Source organism: Microcaecilia unicolor, chromosome 11, assembly GCF_901765095.1.
Source record: "Microcaecilia unicolor chromosome 11, aMicUni1.1, whole genome shotgun sequence".
Classification (NCBI taxonomy): Eukaryota; Metazoa; Chordata; class Amphibia; order Gymnophiona; family Siphonopidae; genus Microcaecilia; species Microcaecilia unicolor.
In genome coordinates, this window is record NC_044041.1 from 66,716,997 (window position 1) to 66,731,435 (window position 14,439).

At 43.6% G+C, this 14,439-nt stretch overlaps 1 protein-coding gene across 1 annotated transcript in view; it reads left to right on the top strand.

Annotated features, from left to right (window-relative positions):
- The window catches only part of CIT (citron rho-interacting serine/threonine kinase), a 1,023,678-nt gene that overhangs the window by 828,177 nt on the left and 181,062 nt on the right, over nucleotides 1–14,439 (top strand). Inside the window, 1 exon segment of the mRNA XM_030217566.1 lies at nucleotides 3,849–3,988. Coding sequence (XP_030073426.1) covers nucleotides 3,849–3,988 — 140 coding nt within the window.

Sequence of the window (14,439 nt, forward strand, 5' to 3'; positions counted from 1 at the left end):
CTAGCCACTACTCAATTGCCCTCCCCTTGTCCCTTCCTTCCTTCTCACCCATTACTTCTCTCACCCGTAACTGTCTTGTCTGTCTGTATTATTTAGATTGTAAGCTCTTTTGAGCAGGGACTGTCTCTCTTTGTATCAGGTGTTCAGTGCTGCGTGCGTCTGGTGGCGCTATACAAATGCTAATAATAATAATTTTATATACCTCTATCATGTCTCCCCTCAGCCGTCTCTTCTCCAAGCTGAAAAGCCCTAGCCTCCTTAGTCTTTCTTCATAGGGAAGTTGTCCCATCCCCACTATCATTTTAGTTGCCCTTCGCTGCACCTTTTCCAATTCTACTATATCTTTCTTGAGATGCGGCGACCAGAATTTAACACAATACTCAAGGTGCGGTCGCACCATGGAGCAACGGCATTATAACATCCTCACACCTGTTTTCCATACCTTTCCTAATAATACCCACTATTCTATTTGCTTTCCTAGCCGCAGCAGCACACTGAGCAGAAGGTTTCAGTGTATACCCAATATTCTATTTGCTTTCCTAGCCGCAGCAGCACACTGAGCAGAAGGTTTCAGTGTATTATCGATGACGACACCCAGATCCCTTTCTTGGTCTGTAACTCCTAACCTGGAACCTTGCATGACATAGCTATAATTCGGATTCTTTTTTCCCACATGCATCACCTTGCACTTGCTCACATTAAACGTCATCTGCCATTTAGCCGCCCAGTCTCCCAGTCTCGTAAGGTCCTTCTGTAATTTTTCACAATCCTGTCGCGAGTTAACAACTTTGAATAACTTTGTGTCATCAGCAAATTTAATTACCTCGCTAGTTACTCCTATCTCTAAATCATTTATAAGTATATTAAAAAGCAGCGGTCCTAGCACAGACCCCTGAGGAACCCCACTAACTACTCTTCTCCATTGTAAATACTGCCCATTTAACCCCACTCTCTGTTTCCTATCCTTCAACCAGTTTTTAATCCACAATAGGACATTTCCTCCTATCCCATGACCCTCCAATTTCCTCTGTAGCCTTTCATGAGATACCTTGTCAAATGCATTTTGAAAATCCAGATACACAATATCAACCGGCTCCCCTTTGTCCACATGTTTGTTTACTCCTTCAAAGAATTGAAGTAAATTGGTCAGGCAAGATTTCCCCACACAAAAGCTGTGCTGACTTGGTCTCAGTAATCCATGTCCTCGGATGTGCTCTGTAATTTTGTTTTTGATAATAGCCTCTACCATTTTCCCCGGCACAGACGTCAGACTCACCGGTCTATAATTTCCTGGATCTCCCCTGGAACTTTTTAAAAAATCGGCATTACATTGGCCACCCTCCAATCTTCCGGTACCACGCTCGATTTGAAGGATAAATTGCATATCACTAACAGTAGTTCCGCAAGCTCATTTTCAGTTCTATCAGTACTCTAGGATGAATACCATCCGGTCCAGGAGATTTGCTACTCTTCAGTTTGCTGAACTGCCCCATGACGTCCTCCTGGTTTACCGTGAAGTCAGTAAGTTTCTCCGACTTGTCCGCTTGAAATACCATTTCCGACACCGGTATCCCACCCAAATCTTCCTCGGTGAAGACCGAGGCAAAGAATTCATTCAATCTCTCCACTACGTCTTTATCTTCCTTGATCGCCCCTTTTACCCCTCAGTCATCCAGCGGCCCAACCGATTCTTTTGCCGGCTTCCTGCTTTTAATATACCCAAAAAAATTTTTGCTATGTTTTTTTTGCCTCTAATGCTATCTTTTTTTCATAATCCCTCTTGGCCTTATTTATCTGCGCCGTGCATTTGCTTTGACACTCCTTATGTTGCTTCTTGTTATTTTCAGACGATTCCTTCTTCCATTTTCTGAAGGCATTTCTTTTAGCCCTAATAGCTTCCTTCACCTCACTTTTCAACCATGCTGGCTGTCTTTGGACTTCCGTCTTTCTTTTCTAATTTGCGGAATATGTTTGGCCTGGGCCTCCAGGATGGTATTTTTGAACAGTGTCCATGCCTGTTGTACAGTTTTTACCCTCTCAGTTGCCCCCCAAGTTTTTTTTTTTTTAAACCGTTCTTCTCATTTTATCATAGTCTCCTTTTTTAAAGTTAAACGCTAACATATTTGACTTCCTGTGTATAGTTACTTCAAGGTTAATATCAAAACTGATCATATTATGACCACTGTTATCAAGTGGCCCCAGTACCATAACGTCCCTCACCAGATCATGCGCTCCACTAAGGACCAAGTCTAGAATTTTTCCTTCTCTCGTCGACTCCTGCACCCGCTGCTCCATAAAGCTGTCCTTGATTTCATCAAGTAATTGTACCTCTCTAGCGTGTCCCGATGTTACATTTACCCAGTCTATATTTGGATAATTGAAGTCACCCATTGTTATCACATTGCCCATTTTGTTTGCATCTCTGATTTCTTTTATCATTTCTGTGTCTACCTGCTCATCCTGGCGAGGCGGACGGTAGTACACTCCTATCACCGTCCTTTTCCCTTTTATACATGGAATTTCAACCCACAATGATTCAAAGGTGTGATTTGTGTCCTGCTGAATTTGTAATCTATCTGAGTCATGGCTCTCATTAATATACCAGTCTGGTCCACCCTATCACTGTGATATACTTTGTACCCCGGTATGACAGTGATCCACTGGTTATCCTCCTTCCACCAGGTCTCAGTAATGCCTATTATATCCAATTTTTCATTTAGTGCAATATATTCCAACTCTCCCATCTTATTTATTAGACTCCTAGCATTTGCATATAGACATTTCAGAGTATGTTTGTTGTTCCTATTTGCATGATGCTTAGTACTTGACACTAATGATTTGCCATCTTTTGTCTGATCTTTGGGTTGTATTTAAGGGCACCTGGCCTACCACGGTCTGTTGTGCAACCTCATTATCCAGAAACCCTATCTTCTCTGTTTGTGAGGTATCCTTGCAAGATACCTTATCCCGAACCATGTGATTTTGAGCAACTGTCGGCCTCCCCCCCCCCCCCCCCCCCCCCATTTCTAGTTTAAAAGCTGCTCTATCTCCTTTTTAAATGCCAATGCCAGCAGCCTGGTCCCACATATACTCTGAATCAATTTATAAAAGAAATTTCCTTAAAAATAAAAAACTTTTATTTTAGACACCAATCAGATAAAGCCAATTAAATTGCAATTTCATAAAACATGTATTCTGTAACAAGCAATTGGGTCTTTTTCTTTCTGTGAGGGGAACTAAAGCAAAATCTACAGCAAGACACTGACCAATTCTACTAAAATTCCCACCTTCTCTTTCTTCAACCCTGTTTTTATACCTTTCTTCCTTTCACTTCCAACTGCATACATGCAGAGCTCAACGCCTGCTGGCCCCCTCCCACCTTTCTAGTTTCTGCTGACACTCCAATTAATTTCTTCTACACCTTATCCCTTTTTTTTATAATACTCCTTAGTTTCATTCCTTCAGAAATGCTCTTCTTATCACTAGTTTGCTTTCCACTCATCTTTAAGCTGAACTTTGCCCCTAGAGTCTGTCAAGTCCATCTTCACCCTTCTGATATTCTGCTATGACAGGCTGTCATTCATGTTACACAACCTCTCCTAATGAAACCATGCTAGTCAGGGGTTACAGAGTACGGACTCCATTTTCATGAAAAGCAGCCATTAGATTTTCACACTACTGAGCCATCAAGTCAGCTCCATTCATAGCATAGATTAAACACATACACAGAAGTGAAAGAATAGGTATGAAACCTAATAGTAATGTCATCACCAAGACTTCAGCTGTTACAATTGCCTGTTGTCTCTTTTTATAATCATTCCTGAAAGTGTTCATGTTCCTTTGTTTAGGAGAAGAGAGAGCTTTATGTCTTGTTGATGTAAAGAAGGTGAAGCAATCACTAGCACAGGCTCACCTCCCAGCCCAACCAGAACTCTCAGTAACTGTCTTTGAGGCTATCAAAGGATGTCATCTTTTTGCTGCTGGCAAGGTATGGTGCTGATATGCAGGTCAGTTATCTACTTTATCATATTACTGCAGTATGTTACTGGAAAGAGCCTGGAGAGCCTGGGCAATTTCTCGTAATTTAGCCCTTCAGAAGTCTGATTGTGAACAGTGGTTATCAAGATTGATGTGTTTATAAACTTTGTAGCCCATATATCCACAATTCTAGACAAATGGCATCTGTTTTCTTTTTATATTCCTGAAAAGCCTTACATGTGAAGAAATGTACAGGAAACTTAATGTTGTTCTCCAAAGAAAATCCAGAGTACAGTTCACTAAAGTGTAGTAGTTCGTAATGATTCAAAGAAAAGCTGAGCTCCTAAATTTAGTCTCTTGTGATATCTAAATGTTTGCACAACATAGATTCGCACCACTGTCTGAGTTTACTTTCTCAATAAAGTTATTTATATCTACGGCCACTGTTGATACTGTGTTGTTCTTGTCTTTTGGATCTACACTGCAGCTACTCATTGCCTCTTCCTGTATTCATCCTGATGGTGCCAGTCTGGATCTTCTTTCCCAAAGCCTGAAAGAATCTAGAAAAACTCTGTGGCCATAGGTGGTTGCTCCTCTCTGAGTGATTCATGCCCCTCCTTCTCAGTCTACCTCATCCACCCAGCAAGGCGTATCGCATATCCATGGTTCTTCACACTTGGAAACACAAGTGCTTACTGGATACTGACAGCATAGTTTTCAGAGGCTTCTTTCAGAAAATGGACTGCAGTCACATCCTGTAAATTGTTTGAATCAGCTGCACAGCAAGCAGTTATCTTGTTACAGCAAGGAGAGGTGGAGCATTCTGGAATGCAAGGTCTGCAGAATCCAGGACCATTGCTCACCCCAGTCTTTTTTGCTCATGCTGGATTCAGCACTAATATAAGTTGATAAGAAAACAAATTCAGTTTCAAAAATCTGTACAGCTCCATCAGGCAACTTAACAGCAGTGGCGTAGTAGCCACAGGGGGGCCTAATTTTCGGCTCAGGATCCCTCTGCTTTCCTGGCTGGTGGAGATGCCAAACCCCGCCAGCTGAAGACCTCTCCTGCCTGATTCACGCCTGCAGCAGCACTTACTCAACAGATGTGCTTCGCCGCTAATGCCAGCTCTCTCGCTCATGTCCAAGGAGGGGGAGTTGCATGCCAACCTAGAATTGGCTATCGGACTACACCACTGCTTAACAGAACCAAAAGCTGTTTCTCTAATCAAAACAGGAGAGCAAACATGCATGCTCTGCTCGCAGCTTTTATCAAGCAAAGTTCTTAAATCTAATTTGAAATGAAGCTTTTAATAAAATGGGCATCAGCCACACTCTACAATATTCACTTCTCCGCACAGTCTGGTCGGCTGAGGTGTAAAAAAAAAATTCCACGAAGCAGGGAAGACTTAACACCTGTATGTGTCTGTATGGGAGCTGTAATAATTTACTGATGAGCCGCATTTAAAATGCTGGGTTAATAAAGGGCAGAAACTTCTGCAAACCATTGGGCTCTAATCACTAAAGGCATCTACAGCTGTGTTTTAATTAATTTCACCTAGATGAAAAGTAATGACTGAACTGGCATCCTCATGGAGTTTAATGTGGTTTCCTCTTAGTAAGGATTCTCCAAGTACCTAACCATTTCCTGTTCGCCTTCTCTTGAGGTACTTTTCTTCATTTTTTTTCTTACCTTTTTCCTTCCTTACCCTTCTCTCATTATTTTCTTAGAGTTTGCGGCAAGTTTAGGTTTCATTTATTTTTGGCAGCTCTTTAAGTCTGCTTAGTCCTGAGCACCGACCAGGGTTCTTATTTTTTGTTGTCCTGTGAGTTTATCTTTCTTGCAGTTGAGCCGTTTCGGTGGTTTTCCCTTTCATGTCTCAAAATGTTCCCAGTGGCTTTAAGCAGTGTACTAGGTGCGACAGATCAGGGGCAGCACAATGCTTTTTTGTTTCGGGGTGCCCAAGCTCCACCCCTAACCGCAGCATTTCCCCTTCTCTTGTTATCCCATAGCCCACCCCCTCTATGGCATCCAGCACCTCTATCCCTCCCTCTCAAATACCCCTCCCTTCCCATAGTGCCCATCATTTCTGTCCTTCCCTCCCTTTCAAACCCCCTCCACCCCCATAATGTTCATTATTCCTTCCCATCCCTGCCTTTCTAATGCCTCTTCACCCCCATAGTGTTCATCATTTTCCCCTTTTCATGCTTTTCAAACCCCTCTTCACCCCTATAGTGTCCATCATTTCTGTCCTTCCCTGCCTTTCAAACCCCACTCCACCCCCCCATAATGTTATCATTTCTGTCCTTCCCTGCCTTTCAAATAGAGAGATGCACAGGAATAGGGATTGCAGGATTCCCACAGGTATGGAAGAAGTTCCACAGGATTCCCACAGGTATGGAAGAAGTTGTCATGGGATTCCCATGGGAGTGTAGTCAAAATCTATTGTGACTCCAGATTGAGGCTTGGAATGCACTGAAAGAGGCAATTGGAGCACCAGAATGAGGCTTAGAATGTACAGAGAGAAGCAGTTGGAGTGCCAAAATGAGGCTTGGAATACCCAGAGAGGTAGTCGGAATACCAGACTGAGGCTTGGATCACTCATTTGTTGAATAATGAATACCATACAAAAAAAAACCATGGGAGGCTGTTGGGGTTGAGAGGAAGCAGAGGGCTACAAGCAAGTAAATAATAATGTTGACTCCTGTGGGGATGGAGGAGATTAATTGTGGGGATGGATGAGGATGGAATAAATCTTAGTGGGTGCGGGTGGGTATGGGGTAGATTCCATTTGGGATGGGTGAAATTTCTGTCTCCATGCAACTCTCTATTCTCAAACCCCTCTCCACCCTCCATAGTATCCATCATTTCTCTCCTCTGCCTTTCAAACCCTCCTGTACTCCCCATAGTGTTTATCATTTCTGTCCTTCCCCTGCCTCTCAATCTCTCTCCACCCTCATAGTGTCCATCATTTCTCACCTTCCCTACCTCTCTCCCCCAACCCCCCATGGTGTCCAGCATTTCTTTCCTTCGCTGGTTCTCAATCTACCTTCCATGATGTCCAGCATTTCTCTCCTTCCCCTCCAGCATCTCTCTCCCTGTCCTGTGGTTCCAGCATTTTTCTCTCTCTTCTCCTCCCCGTACTTTTTCAGCATTTCTTTCCTCTCCCACAATGTCTAGCATTTCTCTTTCTTTCCCTCCCCTCCCCTCTCCTTCCACTTCAGCATTTCTCTTTTCTCCCCCCCCCCCAAAAAAAAAATACCCCATGGTCATCCAGCAAATCTTGCCTTCCAGCATTTCTCTTTCTTCCTTTCACCTATCACTTCTTCAGCATTTCTACCCCCCCCCCCCCCCCATTGGTATCCAACATTTCTTGCCTGTGGCTCCCCTTTTTTCAACGCCTGTTATAGATGACAGATCCCCGTAGCTAGTGTCTGTCATGCCTATGCCTGAACCACGAGGCCTCTAAATGTATTCTTTTTTTTTAATGCAGAAAAGAACCCAGAAAAGCAGAGAGTCCCAACGCATGAAACTCTGATCCATCAGCATTGGAAGCATTGATTCCCACTGCTGCTGGAGCTGCATCTAACACTCTTGAGTACACCTGCATTGAGAAGGTCTCTTATGTGCCTCAACATCGGGTGCTGACACAGGACCCTGGGACCGATCAGCATCTGACATGACACTGAAGACTCATGTGGATTCAACATTGTCCTCATTGGCACCGAGGGACGAAGATGCTGAGCGTCAAGTAAGAACCATTGGTATTGGTCCTCCTCAGAGCCAGAAGCTCTGGGAGATTGGCGCCGTCAGTACCTGAGAAGTGTTGGCGCAGGGAGGAGCACTCCACCCTCCGTGGAAGCGGTGCGATGTGCCAGTCTCCCCACAGCTGAGACTCTGCTACTGATACCTCACTGACAACTTTGCAGGCTGTCCCAACACAGATCCCCTAATCATCCTTTACCGATGCCTGCCCTCAAAGAATGGGTCTAGGCCATGTTCCAGGAGGAGCTGGAGCACCTTCTACAGTAGTGTGGGGCTGAGGCATCAAGGGCACTTGAGTCAGCCATGGAGCCACTCCAGCCCATCTTGGATGCCTACACTTTGCCTGTTGAGCGGTTGTCGACACTGGTGCCTCGCTGAGCATCAATGCCAGCACAGACTAACATGGAGACTCTCTCTACATTGGGGGAGGAAGCTTCCCTGGATTCTCAGGGTACGTCCATACCTCGACACCCACCTTTGAGGCCTGGACATTCCAATAGCCCGAGGCATGCACAGACTTAGACTTCCCATAATGAATTCTTTGCTGAGTCTGAGATGAACTGTTTCTGGGTACCTGAGGAGGAGCCAGAGAACTTCTCGCAGGCGAGGTCTCTTAGCATGCCTTCAGATTCTTCCCCACAACAGGAAAGAAGACAGTCTGCCCCAGAGGAGTTCTCTTTTATATATTTCTTTTACAAGAAATGATGGAGCCCATTCAATTTAATTTGGAAGTCGAGGATGGCCATCCTTAACTATGATTCTTCTCCCAGGAAGGCTTTGACAGTGCCCATTTACAGTGTCCTGAAGGATGCACAGATGAAGAACTGGGAGACCCCTCTCTCTGTGCAGGTCATACCTAAGAAAGCAGACTCCATGTATAGAATCCAGAAGGCTCCCTGGGCATTGAATATTGTATTGTTTTAGGAGAAAGTTTTTTTTCAGGCCTTGATGCTCATCTCTGTCATCCTGACTTACCAGCTCTACATGAGCATATTTTTGAGATCCCTGGTGGACACCCTCCTGAGCAGGCCACACAGCTTCACCAGATAGCCAGCAAGCAGATGGAGAGTAGAAAATATCTGGCTAGGGGCACCTTTGACACTTTTGATGTGGCATCCAGACACTCTACTTTGGGTATCAAAATGCATAGAGACTCCTGGCTATGCATTTCAGACATGGAACCTTTGGTTCAGGAGAAGTTGGCAGATGTCCTGTGCAGAGGTGATAACCTTTTCAGGAACAAGGTTCAAGAGATCGCTGACCTCATCAAGAAGCATGCTGACACCATTAAGTCCCTGTCTTGGCCCGTTCCTTCTGTGGCCTCCACTTCCTGGTGTTTTTTTGTGGGGAATAGAAAGGATGCCTATTACAATGTCTTAGGTTTGCCTCTTCTTCCCACCCTCAGGAGCAACATCTCTGCTCCAGACCCAGCCAGCACTCCAGTCTAAGCAGGAGCAGAGCAGTATACACAACACAGCAGGCAATTTGAGCACAAATACAGAGCAGTATACACAGCACAGCAATTGTACAACAGGCAGTGGGAATAGAAATACAGGTATAGGACCGAGCAAGGGAAATCTTATTTATCAACTGCATATACAGTACAGAAATACAGAACCAAGAAGAGCTCCATTTCTCAAGATCACTATTTTGTCTTCTCTAGTCAAAAACAGTGTGAAGCAGAAATCAAGGCAGCAGAACTAAAACCGTAAACCCTCTGGATCTAAGAAATGAGAGTAAGAATAAAGAAAGTGCTGTAAATGAACAAACAGGAAATACAGTAGGTGTACATACAGTACTGCATAAAACTCATTGTGCACAAGAATCTTATCATGGTTCTATTTCTGCAAAAGCACGGCTTCAGATCGAAAATGGATCTGTGGCAGGAAAAGCAGACTCTCGGATCACATAGCGCAGCGTGTCAGCTCCAAAGATTTCTGCAAAAGCACAGTCTTGGATCAAAAATGGTTCCCTGGTTGGAAAGCAACCCAAAATATCTTTAATGTTCACCTTCTTTAGCAGTTCCTTTCTGTAAAAGTTTCTACTCTGTAGACAAAACAACTTTTTTCCTCTTTCTACTGGCCAAAAATTGATGCCATGCTGTAAAAGCAAGGTCTTAGCTAGAAACGTCTTCAACGGTTCCCTTGCCATACAAGCAGAGTCCCAGTCCAAAAATTATAGTTCCCTTTTTTCTTCTTTCTACTGGCCAAAAATTGATGCTATGCTGTAAAAGCAAGGTCTTAGCTAGAAACGTCTTCAACGGTTCCCTCGCCACACAAGCAGATTCCCAAATTTCAGCATGGTCTCAAATCAAAAAGCGGTTCCCTAACTGCAAAAGTGATGTCCCAGATCCAAAAATTCATGCTTAGAAATATGGGCTCAAATCACAAACAGGAAGAGAAGCCCCATGCTTCTGAATTCGGATGAGGGGTGCATGAATGAATATCAGCTGCACCGCAAGTTTCCCTTGCAGAGAAGCACGATCTCGGCTCAAACATGGCTTTCTTGCAACGTGTGAAGCCAGAAAACAGGAAGAGAAGCTGCACGCTTCTTAATGACAACGCAATGATGTAACCAGGGGTCTGTCGGATATGCCGGATTGTCAAATAATCGAGTCTATACTGTAGTTTAGGTTGATTGGTTCTAGTTGGACTTGCCATTGCAAATCCCTATTGTCCATGAGTTGTTTTTGGTGAACCTGGTAGCTATGGATTCCCAGATGTAAAAATCAGTGTCCTGCTTGTCCTCAGAAAATGTATTCTTACTTTCCTTCCCACCTATTCATGGGAATAGTGTCCTGCATGCTCACACTGGACAGGAAGGCACACACACATTTGCGGTAGGTTGCTGCCAAAAGTTTCTTACAAGCACAGAATGTTGAGTAGTGTCCGCACCAGTTCTCCATTGGATGATGTCATCCAGATGTAAGAATACATGTCCTGCTGTCCTCAGAGAACACCTACTACAGGTGAGTATTTTCCTGTCCTGTCCTGCACTGCATATGTTTCCCTTCACTCAGATAGGGTGTTTTCAACCTAAAGTAATTAACTTATTCCATTACATCCCTTCAGACCAGCACACATGGATTGTGCACTCCTTCCAGCAGGTGGAAACTAAGAACTACTGAATTTCAAGTAAGCATTTAAGTGAGCTGGGCAGTCCCCTGAAAGTCGGTCTGTTTTCAGTCTTCAGCAGATGATGGAAGTGGTAAGCCTTTGCACTCCCAGTTTGGTTAGGCCTTAGGGGATTTGTCCCTTTCCTTGGGTAGGTTACAAAACAGGAAAATAAAAACCTAAACAAATTGATTAAAAAACACAAGAAAAGAAAACCCTCTTAGTTTGCGGTAGTCCTTTTGCTTCTGGCCAAGAGGCTGAGACCTGCAGGCAGTGGTGTGCTGGTAAATTTTTAACAGGCTCTCTCCCCAGTCCAACTTCCCCCCCCCCCCCCCCCCCCCCCCCGTCCACCTCTACGCCCCCCCCCCCCCCCCTCCAAATTGCAGAGCTGGCTATACCCAGGGAGAGGGGCGGGGGGGGGGGGCGGAATCATGCATTACTCTCTCTGGGAATTTTTTTTTTATGCTTCCAGGTTCCAATCTAATTCAAGTTTAACATGGGATAAAATGCCATAAATAAGTAAATAAATAGATAGAAACTCTGAGCATTGAGAACCTGATTCCCATAACATGATGTCTGTTTTAGAAGCCCATTACCAGGAGAAAAAAATCTCTGCACCAATAACAGAGTTAAATGTCATAAATAAGTAACTAAATAAATAAATAGAAATTCTGAATGTTGAGCACCTGATCCTTATAATATGACATCTGTTTTAATGACCAATTACCAGGAGAAAAAAAGGATCTCTGCACAAATATAATACATGCTAGGGTGTCCCTATAACCAGCCCCTCTAAATGACACACTGATTATGATTTATAACAAATTACTACTCTATGAAAAATTATTCCATTACAATACTTCTCTGACCTCTGTGTACATCTGTATGCTGCCAAAGCTAGCATGTTTGAAAATATAAGCGAGATTGAATTAAAATGCTACCAACAATAAAGAACGACAACATGGATGCAGCACCTGATTCTTATAACATGATATCTGTTTTAGTGGCCCTTTACCAAGAGAAAAAAATTTCTGCACAAATATAATACATGCAAGAAGGTGTCCCTATAACCAGCCCCTCCAAATGACAGAGTGATTACCATTTATAACAAGTTACTACTCTACCTATGAAATGTTATCCTCTGTGTACATCCGTGTGCTGCACAAGCTGGCATGTTTGAAAATATGAGTGAGATGAAATTAAAATGCTACCAACAATAAAGAACGACAACATAGATGCAGCAGCTCATAAGTTTGCTTGATTTTGTTTTGGGTTTAACGGCAGCACGGGAAGGGGAATCAGACTAACCTAAACAGCTTCAATTTCTTTGTTTCAGCACACTGGTCTACCCGGAGCCTTGTCTCTGCCGAGTAGTGTACAGCCCCGCTGATGCAACTTCCTGTGGGTGGGATCCGGCAGAGAAAAGGCTCCGGATTGGTCAGGCAGTGGTGAGGGGGGGATGATGAACATAAGGGACGACATGATTAGGTATGCTGGGGCCGGGGGAGGAGGGAGAGAGGAGGAGGAAAAAAAACAGATGCTTGTGTGCTGGCTGCCTGACTCCAACAACCGGCTCGCAAAAATCAGTAAAATTTAACAACAGGCTCGTGTGAGCCGGCTCCAGCACACCACTGCCTGCAGGGTTCTCTTACCCAGGTGACCAGGTCCCTCCCCCCCCTTGTTTTACCCCTTCTTAGGGTGCCTTTGCGGATGGGTGCCTCAGCTAGCTGTTTATTCATAGGCATATTAATGGACCCACTCTTGAAGTGCATTCAGAAATCCTCCATGTCCTTTTCCATGCATTAGGACTTTAGGAACGTGGTACGGACTCAGTGGAATTCTCCTGATGCCCCATTCAAGGTGGTCTGGGCTCTATCCAATTCCAGAGCAGAATGGGGAGCCTTTGTGGCTTCCTACGATTGATGCAGTAGTCGCGGCCAATGGATGGTGGTATGGCGCGTAAGAATATACTGGCTCAGACCAGTGGTCCATCTAGCCCATTATCCTGCTTCCAACAGTGGCCAATCCAGGTCACAAGTACCTGGCAGAAACTCAGATAGTAGCAACATTCCATGCTACCAATCCCAGGGCAAGTAGTGGCTCCCCCCATGTCTATCTCAAAAACAGACTATGGACTTTTCCTCCAGAAACTTTTCCAAACCTTTTTTAAATCCATATACACTAATTGCTTTTACCACATCCTCCAGTAATGAGTTCCAGAGCTTAACTATTCTTTGAGTGAAAAAATATTTCCTCCTTTGTTTTATTAGTTTTATTGTCCCCTGGTCTTTTTACTACACCACTCAGGATTTTGTAGACCTCAGTCATATTCCCCCTCAGCTGTCTTTTGCAAGCTGAAGAGCCCTAACCTCTTTAGCCTTTCCTCATATGAGAAGCACTTTATCCCTTTTTATCATTGTGGTTGCTCTTCTTTGAAGATACGGTGACCAGAATTGAATGCAATACTCAAGTTGCACCATGGAGCGATATAGAGACATTATAATATTCTTGGTCTTATTTACCATCTCTTTCCTAACAATTCCTAGCATCCTGTATGCTTTTTTTGGCCACATACTGGACAGAAGATTTCAACGTGTTGTCTCCAATAAAACCTAGATCTTTTTCTTGTGTGCTTACTCCTAAAGTGGACCCTAGCATCAGGAAACTATTTGGATTATTCTTCCCAATGTGCATCGCTTTGCATTTGTCCACATTAAATTTCATCTGTCATTTGGAATGCCTAGTCTTTCAATTTCCTATGGTCTTCCCTCAAATTTTCAGAGTCCTCATGTGTTTTGACATTTTTGAATAATTTTATGTCATCTGCAAACTTAATCACCTCATTTGACATTCCAATTTCCAGATCATTTATAAATATGTTAAATAGCACCTGTCCCAGTACAGATCCGTATGATACTCCACTATTCACCCTCTTCCATTGAGAAATTGGCCATTTAACCCTATTTTCTGTCCAGTAACCAATTCCTAATCTACAAAAGGACATTGCCTCCTTTCCCATGAATTTTTAATTTTCTCAGGAGTCTCTCATGAGGAACTTTGTCAAAAGCTTTCTGAAACTCTAGATACACTACATCAACCGGCTCACCTTTATCCACATGTTTATTCACGCCTTCAAAGAAATGAAGCAAATTGGTGAGGCAAGACTTCCCATGGCTGAACCCATGCTGACTCTGTCCCATTAAACCATGTTTGTCTTTGTGTTCTGTAATTTTATTCTTTATAATAGTTTCCACTATCTTGCCCAGCACTGAAGTCAGGCTTAGCAGTTTGTAATTTCCCGGATCACCCCAGAACCCTTTTTAAAAATCAGTTTTACATTGACCACTCTCCAATATTCAGGTACTATGGAGGATTTTAATGACAGATTACAGATCACTAACAGCAGATCAGCAATTTCATATTTGAGTTCTTTCAGTATCCTGGTGTGTATACCATCTGGTCCAGGTGATCTATCACTCTTTAATTTGTTGATTTGGCTCAGTATGTCTTCAGGGTTCACTGAGATTTCTTTCAGTTCTCATCCATTTCTGGTACATGTAGATCTTTTACATGGGGGTTCCCAAA